The sequence below is a fragment of the Vigna unguiculata genome, chromosome 11, assembly GCF_004118075.2.
Source record: "Vigna unguiculata cultivar IT97K-499-35 chromosome 11, ASM411807v1, whole genome shotgun sequence".
NCBI classification, from domain to species: Eukaryota; Viridiplantae; Streptophyta; class Magnoliopsida; order Fabales; family Fabaceae; genus Vigna; species Vigna unguiculata.
In genome coordinates, this window is record NC_040289.1 from 9077659 (window position 1) to 9098948 (window position 21290).

Consider the following 21290-nt stretch of genomic DNA (forward strand, 5'->3'; position numbering starts at 1 on the left):
ACGGTTTGCTTGTAAAAGGTGAAAAAAAAGAAACATTGGTAAAAAAAAGGAATCTGGTCATAAAAATTACATACCACTTAAGTTGTACAGCGAGAAAGACTCTTGCATGTGTTTGAACTCTTCATTTGAAGCCTGTAATCAAAAGAAAAATATCATCAACGCAAAAAATAGTTAGATCAAAGTAAATATAAGAAGAATATGAGTTGTTTGCTTCAGAAAGCTGAAAATAAAAATGAAATCTGGGTAAAAAAACCATGTCTTAGTGACCCATATTAGACCTATAGAAAAAAGAAAAATACCATCAACGCAAAAAAAAAAGTTAGATCTGAAAAAATATAAGAAGAATGAGTTGTTTGCTTGAGAAAGGTGAAAACACAAACGAAAACAGAGATACAACATCTTCAGATCTGGGTAAAAAAACGATATCTTTAAATCTTCTCATTTCATTCATCTGAAAAGAATAACGAAAACAAAGATACCACAAAAATAACTACAAATCTGAAGAAGTTAGACAAATAATCGAAAGAGAGAAGTTTGAAGATGAAGAGGTGTTGTGTGCGCATGAGAAAAATAGAGAAAACATGAAGATAGAGAAGAAGCTGAAGTGAGAAGAAAAAAAGACATTGGCAGGAAAGAGGAACGAAAGTTGAGAAGAAAACAGTGAGATAATTTTTGGATTTTGATTTATTTTTTGAACGTTCAAAATTCTCTTTGATTGACACGTTATCATTTATTCTTTTTGTAGAATCAAAATTTTGAATTGATTTGGATCAGATATATTATTTAATAGAAGAAGTTTTCTTTTGTTAGTTCAGAATTGTATATAGTATTAGATTCATTAGTCAAACCTTTCCTAGATAGTGTAATATTCTTAAAAGAAAAAGGTCTTGTATTCTTCAACCCCTCTTTAGAAGTATTCATTTGTCCCTGCATATTTTTCATTAAAAAATTATCAAAACTGTAATTTTAAACCTGTTTCAAGAAATTCAGTGGCAAACTTTCAAATATATTTAAGTTGACAAACCTTGAGTCGTGTTTTATAGCAAATGAATATGTCAGAGTTTACATCAATACATTGATTTAACGCATCAAAATCAAAACCACATTAGTAGTTAAGAATAAACAAGTTCCAATACAAATTGATTCAACACAAAGGAGGGAAGGGAGAGAACATATTTTCATGGTCACGTTTGAAGCCTCTTGAAACTCTAAGAATTCTTCTTCACCATACCTCTTCCTAACTGTGCTCCATCTGGTTTGTAGGTCATTTAGCACCACATGTATGCCATACTCATCATAAAATAACAAGACCAATATCATAATCACAATATATTTTCTAAATTCTACTATCCACATGATGGAACAACCTATAGGTAGATCCTAACAACATAAATATTCAGAGCTGAACATGAGTGCCTATACAGTGTGTGCAGTAAAATGTCTTCAGAACAATAGAAGACACAAAATGATACAACATAGGAGAAAGATGGAAAGTCTGTTCAGAGACTTGTCAATGTGCATTTCTTGCCTTCTCATTCTGGGACTGCCATTTCCACTATGAGGGTATGGAAACAAGTTTGCATCAGACACCCCAAAAATTCTTGTCAAGACCATCTCACCAAACATACCAATCATAGGATTAAAGAAACTAGTCATGGCAGCACCTCCAAGATAAGGCAATCCATTAGTGCCATAGCTTTCATAGAGGTGAGGGAAGTACTGCTGATAATGGAATGGTCTTGGCTGTGACTGGAAATAACTTGGACGAATTTGGTGGCCAGAATGTGCTGGTGCAGGAGCAGAAGAAGTTAACATATCATTCAAGTTGTAAGGAGGTGGCCTGTGAGGTATTCCAAGACTCATTTGGAGTTTCTTGGCTTTTGATTCTGAATTTGATGTTCCACGGCCATAGAGAGGGACTACTGAGGTGTCAGAGATCTGAGATTTACAAACTGGGCATGTCTGCTGCTTATCTTGTTCAACAGATGAGTTTTGAAGATGCAGCCACTTGTATATGCATGGCCAACAGTAAAGATGACCACAGAGTGTAACCACAGGGTCATATGCTGCTTCCATACAAATATTGCAATCAAAGCAATCATTTTCACAAGTAGAGACTGTTGGCTCAGCTGAAATGGATTTTGATTTTTGCTTTAGAGAGACTTCCCCATTGGAGTCAAAGTGTTTAGATTCCATGGTATTTCTTCCAGAATATACAATCTATCAAATGATTGAAGTGCATTAGGAAGCAGTAATTATGTTTACAGACCATATCTAGAAGTATAAGAAATCAGCTCAGAGATCCAAATCACAACTAAAAAACCAAAACCAAAAGTTCCTATTGATAATTTACCCCAATGAGCATGCCAATATTTGATTTTAACCTATGAGTTATGAATTTGAAGTAATAGCAAAGGATCACAAACCATATCTGTTCACATAGAAGAACCAAAGGTTCCCCCAAAGTCAAATAATATTGGTTATGAAATCATCATTTTATGATTGAAAACTATGCTAAAGTTCCATATATCTTCATACATTACAAATTAAATAACAACATTTCATCATGGTAAACCACAAATCCAATTTATGTGCTCATAGATCCTTTGCCAACAACTTGAAAGAGACAGTCACTCATTTTGGAGTGAACAATAATCTCTTGATCAAAGAAATGCCATTTATAAAAATATGTGATGAACCACCAAGAGATATAAGCTTTGTACAACCTTAATTTTCATAGAACAATCCCAACAAACTGTTTTCCCCCAAGAAAATGAAAAACAAAATTATTTAAGAATAACCTCTACACAAATTAGGTTTATTCTACGATTATTCATTACCAATTCCCAGTTTCCCATCTCATTAAACTAAAAGAATAATGCAGATTCAATCCTCAATTTCAGAGCACATTGAAAAGAACCTTAAAACACTACCCCCAATGAAAATCCAAAGCATGCAAACATCAAGACACAAAAAGCCAATACCCATCCTTAAAAAATCAAATCCAATTTTGAGCCCAAAAATCCCCAAGAAAAACTGAAATTCTCGTTATCACATATGACAACAAGGGCAGAAAAAAAAAACAATGGGTAAGAAAGAAATGTACCTTTACAACACAAGAAAAAGTGCCAATGAAGAACGCAATGCATAAAAGAAACAAGAGGAGAAAAAAGGTTAGCAGGGAAAGAAAGTGAAAATATAAGAAAATCGTTGTGGGGAGTAAGAGAGAATTGGGATGTGACAGAAACAATGGAGGAGAGTTAAATGTGGAAGAAAATTGTGTTGCGGGGAAGAATGGATGGGAACGTGGTGGTGCTACCTTATTTAATATTTTTTTACTAACTATTAATTGATAAAAATAAAACGATTTTGTTTGCTTTTGTTATTTATTTATTATCAGTTGTTTGTTTCTGTTATTTTCTTCAGTTATTTTTTTTAATCACGAAAAATATAAATTATCTTCTTAACTATTACACCAATAAAATGTGCAAAAATAGAATATGTTGCGGTGTTAGGTTCAATTTCGATTGAGTTAGTCAACTCCATATCAAAGAACATGATAGATAAAATGTTGACTTGATAATCATGAAAACAGTTACACATAGAAGTTGGAAGGTCCACAATAAATGATAGATATTAAAATATATTTTAGTATAATAAATAAGGGGTGTTTGAAATACTAATGATTATAGGAATTTTAGATAATTGAAAGTAAAGAATAAAAAGTATCCTCTGAGATAGGAAAGGGCGAGATCACATTCTTGAATGCTCTTGGTGATAAGAATGTTATCCTTTGCTAGAACATTTTTACATCCACAATAGAGTTTCGGTAAAACACTTTTTGACATCCAAAATTTTTATTTTTTTAAGGCATAATATTACATAAAATAGGTGATAATATTGCTTTCAAGCCTTCTGCCACTGATCCACTCTCTCTCACTTGGCCATGATTACCACCGTCACCTTGTATTGTTGCGGGGAAGAATGGAATTGAAGCACCATCCATTCATATCGTTATGTTATGCTCGATTCATGTAAAAACCATCTTCTTAAGGTTCACCCATTTCTTCATGAAAACCTTAATCTCCATTTTCCCATCATATTATTGGATGTAGGATCCGAAAAAATTAAATAAATGAATAAATATTTATTTACCAATAATTGTGGATTAAAGATCTGTGCAAGGTTCACAAGAGGGGAAGCAAACTTAGAGGTTGTTCTTGGTTCTCAAAACTGTGTGTTTAGCAAAGTTGGACTTGGTTACAATCCTTCTTTTCAAAAGAAAACCAAGAAGTTCTCTAGTTTCTTTTCAAAAAGTATGTTAAGTGATATGCCATTCATTTCATACAACTACTGTATGCAAAAAGGTCATGTTATTAAAAACTGTCATGCTAGAAAATATGATATTCCTAAAGGGATTATGAAATGGATCCCAAAAGGATCTAGAAAGGCATAACCATGATGGACCCAACCTATCAAAGGGTATCAAATAATCCAAATCTGTTTTGCAGGTCATGAAAAGTGATAAGAAAGATTTGTGGTATCTTGATAGTGGTTGTTCGAGACATATAACAGGAGATAATACCAAATTTGCAAAGTTGGAGTTGAAGGAGGAAGGGTTTGTAACCTATGGAGACAACATCAAAGGAAAAATCCTTGGAAATGGTGTCATAGGCAATGGATCCTCTTTCAATATCAAGAATGTGCTACTAGTAGAAGGACTCAAACACAATTTGATAAGTATAAGTCAACTATGTGATAAAGGCTTTAAAGTCATGTTTGAACCAAATAATTGTTTGATATATGATGCACATGGTAGTATTGTTTTGATAGGCAAAATAGTCAATAATATATATCTATTTGACCTGCATCATGCATCATTTAGCATCCACTGTTTGCTTACAAAAGAGGATGATACTTGGTTATGGCATAAAAGACTTTGTCACATACACATGCATCATATCAATCGGTTGAATAGAAAACAACTGGTTGAAGGACTACCAAAACTCAAGTTTGAGAAGGATAGAGTATGTGAAGCATGTCAAAACTAAGGTCTCTTTTAAACCCAAAAATGTTGTTTCAACTGAAAGACCTTTAAAGATGCTTCACATGGATCTATTTGGTCCATTTCGAACCATGAGCCTTCGTGGCAATCTTTATGCATTAGTCGTTGTTGATGATTTCTCTAGGTACATATGGACTTTATTCTTAGCTGCCAAAAATGACACTTTTCATACTTTCAAAAGACTTGCCAAGATGCTTGAAAATGAAAAGAGTTCCAAGATAGTGTCTATTCGAAGTGATCATGGTGGGGAATTCCAAAATGAAAAGTTTGAACACTTTTGTGAAAAGCATGGCATTAACCATAATTTTTCTGCACCAAGAACTCCACAACAAAATGGTGTTGTTGAAAGGAAAAACAGGTCACTTGAGGAACTAGCTAGAACTATGTTGAATGAAAACTCACTACCTAAGTACTTTTGGGCTGATGTAGTCAACACTGCTTGCTATGTTTTAAATAGAGTGTTGATTAGGCCAATTTTGAAGAAAACCCCCTATGAGCTTTTCAAAGGGAGGAGGCCTATTTTAAGTCACCTAAAAGTATTTGGATGTAAGTGCTTCATCTTAAATAATGGCAAAGAAAATCTTGGCAAATTTGATGCAAAAGCGGATGAAGGTGTTTTTCTAGGCTATGCTACACAAAGTCATGCATATAGAGTCTATAATAAGATATTGATGACTATTGAAGAGTTTATGCATGTTGTATTTGATGAAACTAACCCAAAGTTGCAAGATCAATTGTCAAAGAATGCAGATGAGGAAGATCTACTGTAGGAGCAGATTTCTGTTGCAGAAAAGCTCACTGCTGTAGAAAATCAGTCGGCTGAAAAGGAAAAATAGTCGACTGAAAAAGCTACAGACAACAACTTGCCCAAGGATTGGATCCAGCCTAGAGGTTTGTCAAAGGACAACATCATAGGTGATATCAAACAGGGAGTATCTACTAGACGTAGGATTGTATTTTGTGAACATGTTTCTTTTGTATCTCAAATTGAACCTAAGAATGTAAATGATGCTTTGAATGATAGTAATTGGATTGTGGCTATGCAAGATGAACTCAATCAATTCACAAGAAATGATGTGTGGTTTCTAGTGCTAAAACTGATGATATGAATATAATTGGAACTAAATGGGTTTTTAGAAACACAATGGATGAAGATGGTAATATTGTAAGAAACAAAGCTAAACTAGTTGCTAAAGGTTATAATCAAGAAGAAGACATTGATTTTGATGAAACTTATGCACCTGTAGCTAGGCTAGAAGCTGTGAGATTACTCTTAGCATATGCTTGCATATGTAACTTTAAATTGCATCAAATGGATGTGAAAAGTGCATTCTTGAATGGTTTCCTAAATGAAGAAGTGTATGTATCACAACCTCCTGGATTTGAGGATCATCTTTATCTTAACCATGTTTTCAAATTGAAAAAGGTCTTATATGGTTTGAAACAAGCACCAAGACAATGGTATGAAAGGCTAAGCAATTTTCTCTTATCAAAAGGTTATGCTAGAGGTGCAGTGGATAAAACACTCTTCATTAGAAAACATGAAAATGATGTTATACTTGTTCAAGTGTATGTTGATGATATCATCTTTGGTTCAAATAACAACACATTGTGTGAAAAGTTTGTTGCAGCTATGCAAGGAGAATTTGAGATGTCCATGATGGGTGAGCTTACCTACTTTCTAGGGCTGCAAGTCAAGCAACTCAAGCATGGAACATTTTTAAATCAATCAAAATATTGTTTAAGTTGTTGAAAAAGTTCAAAATGGAGGATTACAAGGAAGTTGCCACTCCAATTGCAACAAATTGTCTTATGGATGCAGATGAGGATGGCCAATCAGTGGACTCAACCAAATATAAAGGGTCGATTGGGTCTTTGCTCTATCTTACAGCAAGTAGGCCAGATATTCAGTTTGGAGTATACTTATGTGCTAGGTTTCAAGCAAATCCAAAGGAATCACACTTTAAGGCTGTAAAAAGGATTCTAAAGTACCTCAAAGGAACAACCAATGTTGGTTTATGGTATCCATGTGAGTCTAACATAATTCTTAGTGGCTTTTCAGATTCGGACTATGCAGGGTGCAAATTGGATAGGAAAAGCATAAGTGGTACTTGCCATTTGCTTGGATCAAGTCTAATCTCATGGAATAGCAAAAAGCAAGCATGTGTGGCACTTTCCACAGCTGAAGCTGAATATATTGCTGCTGGACATGGCTGTGCACAAATCATATGGTTGAAGCATCAACTTTTGGACTATGGTGTAAGGCTAAGCAAGGTACCTTTGCAATCTGATAATACTAGTGTTATAAACTTAACTAAGAATCCAATACAACATTCTAAAGCAAAGCATATAGAGATTAGGCATCATTTCATTTGTGATCATGTTCAAAAGGGAGATTGTGAAATCAAATTTGTTAAAACTGAAAATCAATTGGCGGATTTGTTTATAAAACCATTGGCTAGATATAGGTTTAACAAGCTAAGAACTGAACTAGGCATATTAGACATAGAGAATGTGGTCTGATGTGTTTGCAGCATGTAAATCTTATGTACTCATGCACGAGTTTCATAAAAATCTGTTGTTCTATACAAAAATTGAAAATTGTCATATTCAACATGTTGATTTTGCATTTCAACGTGTTGATTTCACTTAAATTTGCCTTTGTCTGCAAAAACATGATCTGTCAACCTGTTGTTTTTGTATTTCAACATGTTTATTTCACTTAAACTGCCACCGAATGATGAAATGTTGATCTCGTATGATTTTCAATCTGTTGTTTGCACAATTTAGTATGTTGATTTCATTAAAATTGAATCTGGAAAAATAAAGTTCAATTTTACGATTTTCAATCGGTTGATTTTCAAAATCAGTCAGTTGATTTCACTTAACCAGATTTTGTTTTTAATCTCTGATGCTCTAATGTTGTTTTAATCGACTGATTCTATTTTTCAATGTGTTGATTTAACTTAAACTGTGCATTTACTAACGAATTGAATTGTTAAGCTGACTCAGTCAAAGAAAGCATCTTTTTGTCAGGTATTATCTGCTCTTAACTGCCCATTTCATCAGTCATGTGTTACTTTTACTGATTTATTTGACTAAAAAGCATTCTAGTGTACAATTCCAATGTGTATGTAGCTCACATGATCTGAACTGATTGATTCACTCATAAAAACACATTTAAAACATCATGAATGCATGAGATACTGCTTTGGACTACATTAAACTGATTTGGGTAACCTAAAACGAATTAATTAGAAAAATCTGCACCATTTAATCAATTGTTTCTGAAAATCGACTGGTTCAATTATAAATATTGCACTTGTATTGCTGCATTTGCATCATACATCTCTTAGAAACAGCCATACCAAAACTCATCCCAAAGAGCTATCTAATCTGATGATGAGCACTTCACTCCTCCTACCCCAAGGTCTCTAAATCACGAAAATCATGGAAGAATTGAAGCATGGTTTGAGGATCATGAGGACAACATTCAAGTGTTTCTCATAGAGATGAATAGGAAGCAGATCAACATTCCTAAGGTGCTGAGGTTCTCGTGGCTAAGGGCTGAAAATTTTGAGAGCCTATTCCAACAACTCAAGCATCAAAAGTTGAAGTCCTTCCTTGAACTTTCAGGGAAAATCTATCCAGACTTGGTGAAAGTGTTTTTCACCAACTTGGAGTTCAAAAATGATGTCATGTTGTCTAGCATCAAGGGTGTTCCAATGGAGATCAACAAGAGAGCTTGGAAAGATGTGGTTGGACTCAAATCAAGAGGTGTGCAAGTGAGAAAAGGTGAAACTGGGTTTGTTCCAAAATTCAACAAGATGCAATACTATGGCTAATGCTTGAGGAATCTTGCTGCTGAAATCAAACACTTCCATGTTGGTGGTCTCAAGGTGGATCAAAGGCTTCTTGCTATGATAGTCACAAAAATTATAGTTCCACGTGGTAGCAACCATTCAACATTGAATGAAGGAGATTTGATACTCATGTACTACATTCAAAACAACATCCAAGTGGATTGGATCTATGTGTTTTGTGATCACATGCTCAAGGCTAAGAGGCTTACGGATTTTAGGCTGCCATATGTGGTTTTGGTGTCTAAATTCATTGAATACTTTGGAATTGATGTAGAGGATGAGCTAGAAGACTCAACTGGACTGTTGAACCATACCTCCAACCAAAATCTGCACAAAATGGGCTTTCTCAAGGTGGGAAATGGATGGACAACTGCTGGAGCTGTTGTTGGTGGTGCATATGACCATGAAGTTGGTTCAAGTGGTGCAAATCAAGAGGAAGAACAAACTGCTGGACCTATGGACTTGATTCCCTATAACCCTCTAGAGGATAGAGGCTTTGTGTACTCACATTTTGAGAGGATGGTACTGAACCAACTGCATGAGCTCAATGTGTCTCCACATGCACATCACAACTTTTGCAATGAGAGATTCAATGCATTGGATGGCCAAATTCATGACATCCATGATATGCATTTGTTTTCTGTTTTCAGTTTCTATTGGCTATATTCCCTTCCAGTATTAATGAAATGTTATGCAATGCTTGTTATCTTTATGAATTTGTTCTATTTGATGAATCCAAAGGGGGAGAAAAATTGGAAAATTGGAAACAACTTTTAATAATCACATTGAACTAAGCATTAAAATTGGAATCAATAATCAAATCTGAATTTCAACCCATATTATTGATAGGGGGAGCATGATCACATTTGTATACTTGCTAGCTTGTGTGTATTGCTACTATAAATGTCTTTCAGGTTCACAAGCTTCAAGCTAAGGTGTCACATCATCAATTTAATAGTATCCAACAAATGGAAGCATTTGCAATGAAAGATAGAAGAAGATAGATGAAAGGAAATAGAGGTTGGCTTCATCAAATCAGGGGGAGATTGTTGACATGAGAAGCCAAGGTGGTTTGCTTCTTAAAGATTTGATGAAGATTGAATGAAGCTCTTTTGAACTATCTTGAAGCCATTACCATTGGAATGAAGCCTACATTGATGAAGGAAAGGAGATTTGATGATAACCGTGTTGATCAAGGCTAGAACGTGTGCTTTCCATATAGTTACATAATTTAAAAAGTGTATTTTAAGTTTGTAATTCATGTTGTAGACCTTATAGCATTAATTAGATGTTTTTGGTCTTAGGTGTGTCTTTTAATCTGTTGAATGGTGTTTCAACAAGTTAAAATGTCTCTTTTAGTCTGTTGAATGATTTTTTAACAGGTTAAAAGGTTGGCTGCAGTAGTCTTAAATTGCAACAAATTCAATCAGTTGATTTAGTTTTTAATCGACTGATTTCACTTAAGTCAAGTGAAGTCAACCGATTGATTTGAAAATCAACTTGTTGAATTTCGTAACAGTTTGACTATAAAAGCTGTGATTTTCGAAAGATAGGTAAGTTGATCATTTTAGAGCACGATTTTGTTCTGGAAACTTATGGAAACTCTCTCCTTCGTGATCATACGTGTTGCAGCAGTTGAAGATTGATCTTGGATCAATTCTTGGAGCTTTTGGCTTGGTTTGAAGTTTGGAGAAAGTGGTTTGTGGTAGGATGGGTTGTGCTACCACTGAGGTTTGATCTTTCTCAAGCTTTGTGTGTGTGCCTTGTGGTTTTCCAGGTCTGCAAGAGGGTTCTTGCTGTGCTGGTGTGATTCTTGTGTGATTCAAGAATCTTTTGTAGTGTTTTTGCATATTTTGGAAGTGTAAGGGTGGATACTTTGTAAATCTTTTGAAATAGTGCAAAGTCAAGCTTAGGTTGCCTTGGCAAACTGGATGTAGCTCAGGTTTGAGTGAACTAGTATAAAATTTCGTGGTGTCCTCTCTTCTCTAACCTTTCTCTCTTGCATTTTCATTTTAAAGTTTAAAGAACTTGTGCTCTAATAATCTTTTTCATGTTCTTGCATGTTTTCATAGCATTTGCAGCATCGAGCATGTTTACATAATCATTTGGAACCTATCTTGATCATTCTTAAGCATTGTTCTTGGTTTAAAATTCAAATTCGCATTTTTGTATTTTTTCGGTATTTCAATCGACTATTTTCCTGTTTCAATCGGTTGATTATACTAGAACAGAATCTGTTTAGTAAAATCAATCGATTAACTTTATTTTTGATCGATTGAAAGTGTACAGTTCAATACTATTTGCATCCTAACTTGGTGATCTATTTGATTCAATTAAAGGTGGTTTTTAGCTTGCAAAGATAGCCTAAATTTTTAACTAGCCAATTCAACCCCCCTCCCTTCTTGGCTTTTCAACCATTTCAAAACTAACAGTATGCTCCCATGATTGATTTGTTTACCCTTTTTAAAAGCATGAAGTATGATGCCAATGTTTTATGCAATGTGGTTGTGTTTTCTTTAGTTTTTGTTGTTTGGGATTTTGAGTTTTGCATGTTGAAATTAGTGAAAATCTGTCAGTTTAGCATAAGTGAGAAATTTTAGCTTAAGCCAGATCAGTTTAGCTTAAGCGAGAATTTCTAGCTTAAGCAAGAGTAGTCTCGCTTAAGCGAGAATAACATAATTTCAATCTACTCTCTGTTAGAATTTTAGCTTAAGCAAGACCAATCTAGCTTAAGCGGGAATTTCTAACTTAAGCGAGATCAGTCTAGCTTCGCTTAAGCGAGATCAGTCTAGCTTAAGCGAGAATATCTGCAAAATTTTAATTCTTTACTTTAACTTGTGGATTGATTCAATTACTCTTAAAGCATGAATCTGTGATTATGTATGTTTCATATGATATTGACTTGCTTGGTATGAAATGAAATACGAATGGGTTGGTTGGTTGGACATTAACATGAGATTATAATGTCTGGGATGGCATGTGGAATGTTGTTGGTAAAAGAGTTTTATGGGAAACTCGTGGTGATGGTGTGGTTAGTGTATACCTTGATATAGGAGATGTCTAGAGAAAGGAAGGTATCTTGAACTCTAATAATCATTCATACTCATATAAAGTAGAAAGATTTATGTGGTGAAAGTGGCAGGAGGTCCCAGTCTTTGGCAGGATAATGGCCTTAGACAATCAGGGGATTAACCCTGGGGTGTGGTTGGGTGATAACCCCTTGCATTTAGACTCTGTAGAGTTTAGAAACCAGCACAGGTGCATACTTTCTTTAGAATTCTATATCAAGAGTATAATCCGGATAATTGAGTCAGAAGGTCTTGCATTTGTTTGCTATCACATGAATTGGGTGCCTACTATTTTATATGATTATGACTAGAGATGGCAAATAAACCCGCCCTCGTGGGTATTGTCCGAACTCGTTCCCGTTTAAACGGGGAATCCCCGCATTGTCTGGGTATGGGTATGGGTATGGGGAATTTCTGACTTTTTCGATTGGGTATGGGGATGGGTATAGGGATGTACATATCCCTGCCATAATACTCGTCCCCGCCATATCTCCATTCTCGTTTAAATTATTAAAATCTTGACAATTAATTAAGTAACCCTATATATAAATATATATATATATATATATATATATATATATATATATATATATATATATACTTTCTATTTTTTTATTTCTTCTAATTATTTGGTTTGTATGAAACTCATTTGTATCCAATATATTTTTCATCTTATCATAAATCTTTATGTAGTTATGTTAAAATCATGTATGTAATTAAAAATTTTTATGTCTCACATTTGAATATTTCTATTATTTTTTAATATTTTTATTTATTGTATATTTTCCTTTCACATGAGAATTTTTAATACTCTCAATTTAAGTGTTTAATAGCATAAATCTTTCATTTACAAGGTAATATAAAAAAATCTTTACTTATTATTAATCATTTTTGTTTCATTTAAACAACTTTTTTGTTTTGCTAAAAAAATTTTTGTTATTTCTCGAACATTGAGTATATATGTTGATATTTGAAAAACAAATTTAGATCTCTAAGGTATTTCTCGAACATTGAGTATATATTTAATTTCCTTTGTGCGATTTCTTTCAGTAGTCTCTCAAATTGTTTCTAAGACACACATTTGTTAATTTCTTAATACTTTTATTTTCTTCATGTAGAATACTATTTTTATATATTTTATCTAATTATTTTTTTTATTTTCTAACTCATTATCAATCATACTGTAATATTTTCACTATAATTGTATAAATAACTTTTATTTACTACAATATAAAAATTTAATGTAATTGTTATGAATATTTTTTATCACCATCCAACATATATTGGAGTTCAAAAGATCCAAAATCTATGTCAGTTTTATTATTATACTTATTATTTGTTCTTTGCGTCATTTTGATCAAGTGATGTATTATAACTTTTGTTAGTGTATAAAAAAGACATTGATTAGAATTTAAGAAATTGAAGTAAACAAACATTTAAAATATATTTTAATTTAAATATTTATTTTTCTTTTATATTTTTTTAAAAATATTTTTTAAATTTTATCAACTAGGTTTCTTTAATGTTTGCAAATTTAATAAATATTTTGGTTCTAATGAAATTTTATTTGGTATTCTAATCTAAAATGTAAACAATTATAATTTATTTCAAAGTATTTGATATTGAAGAAACAATCATCCTCTTAAATATTTGATAATATTATGTTTCTTTTACCGTAATTTTTTATTAATTTATAAAAAATTAATTAAAATTAATATTGAAGTAGTAAGAAAACGGGTATGGGTATGGGTACTAGATTATACCCGTTACCCGGTGGGGATAGGAAAAAAGTTTGATACCCATTGAGTTTGGATATGGGGATGAGGATGAATTTTTTTTATGGGATGGGTATAGGATTGCAAAACCTATCCCCGTCCCGCCCTCTTGTCATTCCTAATTATGACCTGATTTAACATTTACTTGCTTAATAACATGTTGAAAATTGTTTTACTCTAACTTACACTTTCTCTGTGTCTATTCTTTTCTTTGACTTTTTTCTTTTTGCGATGATCACCAAATCTTTAGTATGAGCATATGTGGAGACTCTTGGTGATCGTGATGTTGGTGGGGAGGTTGCGTTGTAGTTAGGCTTCCTGGATCCTTCATTGCTCATTGTTTAGCCTTTCTTCTTGTGTACTGTTATTTTGTAGTTTCTTACTGTGAGCAAATTTCCAGTTTAATCTTGTCTGTGTTAAATTCTATTTAAATTCTATTCACGACATTGTGTTGTGCCTTTGGGTTTCATTCAAGTATAATTTGAGATAATGGTAAAAGGTTAATTTTCATATATTTTATGTCGGTCCTTTATTTTGTATTATAAACATGCAGACGTTCCATTTATTAGAATTATTTTATTAAATTAAAACTTTCCACGTGGCCTTTCTTGGTTTTACAATCCAATATATATATATATATATATATATATATATATATATATATATATATATATATATATATATATATATTAAAACTTTCTTTACCATTAGATCGAATTGTTTAACCTTAGAATTCCATGCTTGAAAATCTATAAAACGAATTTCTCGTAGTAGTTCATTGAATTTTGAGCGTTCCCAGTATAAATTTTACTCATATATAAAATTAAACTCTTACTTTAACGAATTAATTAAATGTTTAACTTATTATACATTTCTTATTTCTAAAAATTCATAACACTCAAATAGAAATATAATATAATATTAAAGTACTATTCTTTACATAAACTCCATAACAACAATTTCAGTTAAAATTTCTTTCATTATTTCTCACACGAATAGTTATATTATTATGTTATACAAATTACTTTGTGTTAGTTCATAGATACGGAAAAGCACAACAATTCAATGTGATTTCAAATATTATTTATAAATAAAATGGTTAAGTATGAGTTTTTATCTCCAAATTATTATAAAAAAATATATTATGTTTTTAACTAAATTATAAAGCATCTTATCCTGTATTTGATAAAAGTTATATAAAACATCAATTTTAACAAAATAACATGTCAAAACTATATTATAATTCATTGCTTATGACGTAGGACGTTAGAAAGAATGTTTTACGTTACTTTCATAAAATACAAGAATAGATTTCTTTATAATTTAGCAACGAAACATAATATTTTATAATAATTTGAAGACGAAAAATATTTAAAAAAATAAACTTAAAAATAATTAGAACATATTTGATTTATTATATCTTTGAACTAGTATTATATTATATTATCATAAAAATTTCTTTTGATTGCTTTCAATTTCAAGGTTATCTGTTCACTCTAACATTGTAATAAATATGTATTCTGTGTATCTCAGAAGTCTATTATCTGAAGATAAAGAATAACATACAACATAAATAATAACACGTATATATACTATGTTGAATGCAACAAGAAGATTTATACTATAAGAAAAAGAAAAAATAAAGCCCTTTTCTACCTATGATGTCATAATGATTAATTTGCATATAGTTTTATGTCGTATCTGAGTTCAAGAGAAGTTCCTCTCACGCATTAGAGATTCTATCTTTCCAACATCTTCCGGAGTGTCAACACCATGGGCCTCATGATTAACCTTTATCACCTATAGCAGAAAATGAAAACAAACATTTCAATGAAGTGAACAACAATGATATAATCTTGATGAGTATACAAATATTTCAGAAGCATTTGCTAGATTGATAAGATATCCTATATAAATAGCTTAGGTACCTTCATCTTGTAGCCATTCTCAAGGACTTTAAGCTGCTCCAAATCCTCCTCTAGTTGCAAAGGAGTAGGTGGAAGATCAGGGTATATCTTTAGAAACTTCACATCATAGCTCTAGTAGATTCATCGACAGAAAAAACGTTAATTCACAATGAAGCCAATAACGATAACAACAATCTAAAGACAAATGGACAACAAGCAATGATTCTTATTACAGAAAATGAGAAAAAGTTTAACGATAGTAGTACCTGAATCCCAAGATGAAGCAAATACGGGAACTGTTGATTAACCTTCCCTGACCTGCAGTATATGTGCAGGCATTTATCCAGTTATACAAAAACTCGTATAACAATTTCACATGTTTTGTGAAAGAAGTAACAATTAAGATGGGAAATCTGAACTTAAATTGTTAGTAACTTACTTGTTGAATGGGATTAATCCTCGTGAAAAATAGATGGCATAACCACGATTATCTATCACACATTTCACTCTATTTGGATCATGAGCATCTTCAGGCTTTAAAGATGTGACTGCAGTGCTGAACACTGCATCTGGAGCTGCCTTTAAAGGTCAGGGTTCAGGATAAATAGTGCAAGGGAATAATATAAAATTATAAACAATCAGATATATAGAAATATTTCCTTTTAGCCAGAGTTACAGTACTTACATGGGAAGATTTTCAAGATAATATGACGATAAAATATATTTTGGACCTATTGATTTGCCATTATGTTCAGAATAAAAAGCACAAAAAGGATCAAAGCTAAAGCAGGCTTTCATTTTTTTTTTTTGGCAATGTAACATTATTTACATTTCCCACGGTATGAAAATAACAAATTTATGAAGTAAAAAACCCTTACCTGCAAAGCTTTCACAACACCGTCTATTATCTCAGGTTCAATAAGTGGTTCATCACCCTGAATGTTGACAACAATATCATAATTTTTCCCCAGTTTCTGTAGGGCTTCATTGCAGCGCTCAGTACCTATCAAGCAAAATAAAGAGTATGAAACATTGTGAAGTAAAAATACTTGAGTGGCTCCAATACTAAAGAAACTGATTAGCTTACCATTTTTGCAAGATTCTGATGTCATGATAACATCAGCTCCAAATTGTCGACAGCAGTCAGCAATCTTTTCATCATCAGTTGCCACAACTAGAACCAGAGAAAATTATCAAGAAGTAGCAAGATGTGCACATTCATGTATGCATCTACCAAATGGTAAAACTGTCTACTACACTTTCTTGAACATGAAGCACCAGACAAATTGCACAGGTAGTGCACAAAAATCTACCTATATTACAATCCAGACTAAATCATGATATTCTTTGGTCAGTTTTCCAAGAAATTCATAAAGGAGACGCAATACTGGTAGATCCTGGAAATATTTAAGATTTGTTACCTTCAAAAGACCAACAAGAGGTTTTACACGCATGAACAAATCCGGTAAAAACTGAAAGAAATATATCATTTACATGTCTATTCCTAGGATGTGTTTGAACATAAGATGTTGTGTCTGAGACACGTCCTATCAAAAGCAACACATATTGGAAAAACATGAAAACATAATTTAAACTTCACTAAGCTTCTTCATTGGTTAGAACCTATGTTGCCTACAACACGGATAGACACGGACACAAAATCATGTTAATGACAAAAAAATGTCTTTCAAATGAAACATAGTATGTCGTATGAAGTATCGTACGAGTGTCCGTGTACAATACATGTAGACACGTGTTAGACACCACTCGGGACACATCATTTATCAGACGTGTATGAGCTTCATAGGTGAGAATCCTCCACTGATCAGAAGACGAGAACAAAAAACTTAATTACTTCATCACTTATACTACTTGATGTGAGCCTGAAACACCCCATAATACCCTGCCCATCACTTAAGCTTCAAATTTTAAAGATTAACTGGACTCGAATTTGTTTATTAAGCTATACTACTAATGCCAGATTAGATGAAGATCATGGGGATAGACCTACCGACATGATCCAATGTAGCCGCCAGCTTTGCCCTTTCCCATGTTCTCTGTAAAAACGAAAATAGGTAAAATACATCATAATCTGACCTACGAAATGAAGAGAAATATATACTGGAAAGAGTTACTATAATGCCAAGAAGTCAACTGAAATTTTCTAATAAACTATAACCCCGTTTCTCCACAAGTTTCTCAGTATTTTTTACTCTAGGTAAACTTCACCTTCAATTCTCCTATAAAAGCTATCACCAAGTATGTTAGGACATAAAGGACAAGTGGAGAATTAAACCCAAAAAATCTAGTCGATTAAGTGAAAGAACATCAAAGCTTAAGTACAACATCATGTAAGTAGCTTATATTACTCAATGTGGCACTCCTAATATTTTCACCTCTTTAAGAGCCGATGTTCCTAGTGGCTTTCACTATCCACATTGACCCAGTAGTAACCATTTTCTCTTTTACCGCTTTTTACTCATCCTTGACAAGAGGAGAGTCCAACTAACAAGATTAGAAACTTAAGACTTAAGAAGCTAGTCAAGTAATTTATCTTAATCTATGCGAGACTGATATTATCGAATCACGCCCTTTCTTTGATGATCCAGAGTCTATACTATGTTAAGTTTAGGAAATTGTTAATATCAAACAAAATTGACCCTTAAACATTTTCAGATTGTACAAGTTATATGCATTGTCAATTTATAATATTTTTTAATTAAAATTCATCACAAACAATGTTGAAAAACAAAAATCAAGAAGAGAGTGCAGAGGGTGAAACCTGGATCATGGGCTTGCCCAGGATTTCTACCAGAGGCTTTCCCGGAAACCGAGAAGAGGCATATCGGGCGGGTATAATACCCAGGGCCCGGCTCCGAAACTTGTCAAATCGGGTCATGTAAGCGCGTGCACCCACCGCAGCTGCAATCGCCACTCCCGCCACAATTCCATGGACAATCCACGTCTTTGCGCTGGTCGAGGATCCAAACGACGCCGTAGAAGAAGAAGAAGACGATGAACACGGTGAGGGAAAATTTGCCATGACCCAAACAAAGAGAAGAATTTGAAAAGTGAGTGAGTTTGCTCAATCTTGGGAATGAACTTCAGATCTAACGATGTATCTATCTGTCATACTTTGAAAAATCATGTTCCCGTCCCTGTTCTCTGATTTGAAGTTTTATATATTCTCTTTGACTTTTGCATTTTTTTATATTCTCTTTCACTTTTGCAATTTTACTAATGAATAATTAACTATATTTTTTTAAATTTCATTCCCTATATTGAAATTTAATAACCCGATCTATTTTCAATTATCCAAATTTGAACAATTTTAGTTTGTTGAATTACTAAAAATATATTAACCTGCTTTAAGCTATGTTAAATTTTATTAGTAAACATTGTTATTAATATTAAAATAAAACCATTATTATTAATATTTTATATAAATATATAAAATATTAATAGCGTATTTATAATTTTGATCAAAATTACGTATAATTATCTCTCCTGAAACTATATTCAGTCACAATATTTTCATTTTAAATTAAAATTAAAGTTCACACCTTAGTTATATTATGGGGTTAAATATATTTTTTTATTAACTTTAGGTTTAATTATGTCTTTGGTCCCCATTTTGGAATTAAAATCTTAAAATGGTACCCAAATTCTTAAAAGTCTCAAAATGGTCCAATTTTTTGTTGAAACGTCTCACGTTTGCCCTTTCCGTTAAGTCAAGGTTGACGTCGTTAGAGGGAGTGCCACGTGTCAGTTCCTCGATTTTTTAAATTTTTTATTAATTTTTTTTGAATTTTTTTATTTTTAATTTTTATTTTTGAATTTTTTTAAAATAATCAAAAAAATTGCCACGTGTCAAGCTGTCATCACGTGACAGTGATAGAGTGACGTGGCAGTGACACGTGTCAGTATTATACAACGTGTCATTTCCTTAGTCTCAATTCGGTCCCTTTATTTTAATTTGTCTCAATTTAGTCCCAATTTTTGTAAAAATGAGCAATTTTGTCCCTCTCCAAATTAAAATCAAAATTTTCAAACTTTAATTTAAAAAAAAAAAAGAGATGAAAAAAAAGAAAAAAAGAGAAAAAGAAAGAAGAGCTCATTTTGTTATTAATTATCACACTCCTTTTCATGAGCCCAACAACTCAAATATTTTATACCCTTTGTTCCTAACAGAGAAATTAATGATATGATTCTAATCATTAGAAGCAATATCTCCTCAAATGATAAGAATCAATATTACTAATTGGTATTGATTAATGGTTAGAATAAATATTATTGATTTTGTGCTCTGATTTGGTGCAATTTGATTTTCATAATGTGTTGCTATCATGACCAATTTCTTCTATATCTTGTTCATTACAATTAAGGCTAAAATTGCAATTTGTGAATATAAATAGGCAGTCTGTCACATGACCGAAGAAAAGAAGAAAATATTCTAGATACTTCTCTAATTCTTTCCCATCACAACTCCCACACACACCTCCTTTTTTATCTCTCTTTCAAAAAAAAAAAACATATTGAAGGAGGTAGAAAAAAAGAGAAGAAAACATTCTCTACACTCTCTCTTTCTCTCATTACCACCCACAAAGACACCTCTCATTTTTATCTCTATTGGAAAAACAAAAATAAAAATATTAGAAAAGGAAGCAAGAAAAAATAAAAGAGAAAAGGTGAGGAGATATTGAAAAATTTTGAAGGTACGTCACTCTCAATTCTTTCATCTTTTGATTTAGTTTTTCCAATTTTCATTTTTTAATCATAAAAAATATTTTTCCCCTTTCTTTAGTGTCTGCCCGGCCGCGTCGCATGACATCCAATTTAACTTTTGTTTTTTTTTTCTAAAAAATATATATAGATGATCTAAAAAAATAGTTTTCTTTGTTTACCTTTTTATATCTATCTTCTTGCTCACGACATCCACATCCACTTTAAATAACTTTAAAAAAATATTAAAAATTTATAAATGATTAAAAAAATGTAAAAAATAAAAGATAAAAAAAAAGAATTTATTTCAAGTGTTTGTCCGGCCATTCACATCGCGTGACACCAATTTTAAAATAATTCAAAATACGAAAAATTTAAATAAAAAGGTTTTCAAAAATATCAAAAAATTCAAATCATTTTTCAAATAGTTTTTTTTTTGTAAAATAACTATGTAACCCTGATTCTCCATTGTAAGTGGAGATACTTAGGAGTAGAGATGACAAATAAACCTGTGCCCGTGGGTATCACCCGAACCCGTCCCCGTTTTGACGGGGAATCCCCGCTTTGACTGGGTATGGGTATGGGTATGGGTAATACCCGAAATTTTCAACTGGGGATGGGGATAGGGATGGGGATATATATATACCCGTCCAAATACCCGTCCCCGCTTAAATTACTAAACTATTTATAATTTATTAAATAATCTAAAAAATATATATAAATAAATAATATATTTACACATAAAATATAATATAATATAATATAATATAATATAATATAATATAATATAGTATATATACATATAAATAAAATATACTTTTATATATATATATATATATTTACACATATAATATAATATAATATAATATAATATAATATAATATACATAT

The 21290-nt window shown here is 32.3% G+C and overlaps 2 protein-coding genes across 2 annotated transcripts; both read right to left on the reverse strand.

Moving 5' to 3' along the window:
• Positions 1–1112: 1112 nt before the first annotated feature.
• LOC114170095 (E3 ubiquitin-protein ligase RMA3) lies at positions 1113–3282 on the reverse strand. Its single transcript, XM_028055580.1, has 2 exons — positions 3107–3282; positions 1113–2220 (listed from the first exon to the last, which is right to left on the reverse strand). Exon 2 carries the CDS (start codon positions 2194–2196, stop codon positions 1444–1446), a length of 753 nt encoding a protein of 250 aa, XP_027911381.1. The 5' UTR covers positions 2197–2220; positions 3107–3282; the 3' UTR covers positions 1113–1443.
• Positions 3283–15246: 11964 nt separating this feature from the next.
• LOC114168629 (3-deoxy-manno-octulosonate cytidylyltransferase, mitochondrial) lies at positions 15247–18853 on the reverse strand. The gene is made up of 8 exons (XM_028053517.1): positions 18461–18853; positions 17690–17735; positions 16766–16852; positions 16557–16681; positions 16118–16257; positions 15945–15996; positions 15700–15810; positions 15247–15571 (listed from the first exon to the last, which is right to left on the reverse strand). The coding sequence occupies exons 1-8, from the start codon at positions 18719–18721 to the stop codon at positions 15479–15481; spliced, it is 915 nt and encodes a 304-aa protein (XP_027909318.1). The 5' UTR covers positions 18722–18853; the 3' UTR covers positions 15247–15478.
• Positions 18854–21290: the final 2437 nt, after the last annotated feature.

Bases quoted from the DNA above. Each gene is read 5' to 3' on its own strand.
- LOC114170095 (XM_028055580.1), bottom strand. From the start codon at position 2,196: ATGGAATCTAAACACTTTGACTCCAATGGGGAAGTCTCTCTAAAGCAA.
- LOC114168629 (XM_028053517.1), bottom strand. From the start codon at position 18,721: ATGGCAAATTTTCCCTCACCGTGTTCATCGTCTTCTTCTTCTTCTACG. The intron at 17,736-18,460 runs GTTTCACCCTCT...TCGTTTTTACAG, and splicing joins TGGGCAAGCCCATGATCCAG to AGAACATGGGAAAGGGCAAA. The intron at 16,682-16,765 runs GTAAGCTAATCA...TTTGCTTGATAG, and splicing joins ATCAGAATCTTGCAAAAATG to GTACTGAGCGCTGCAATGAA.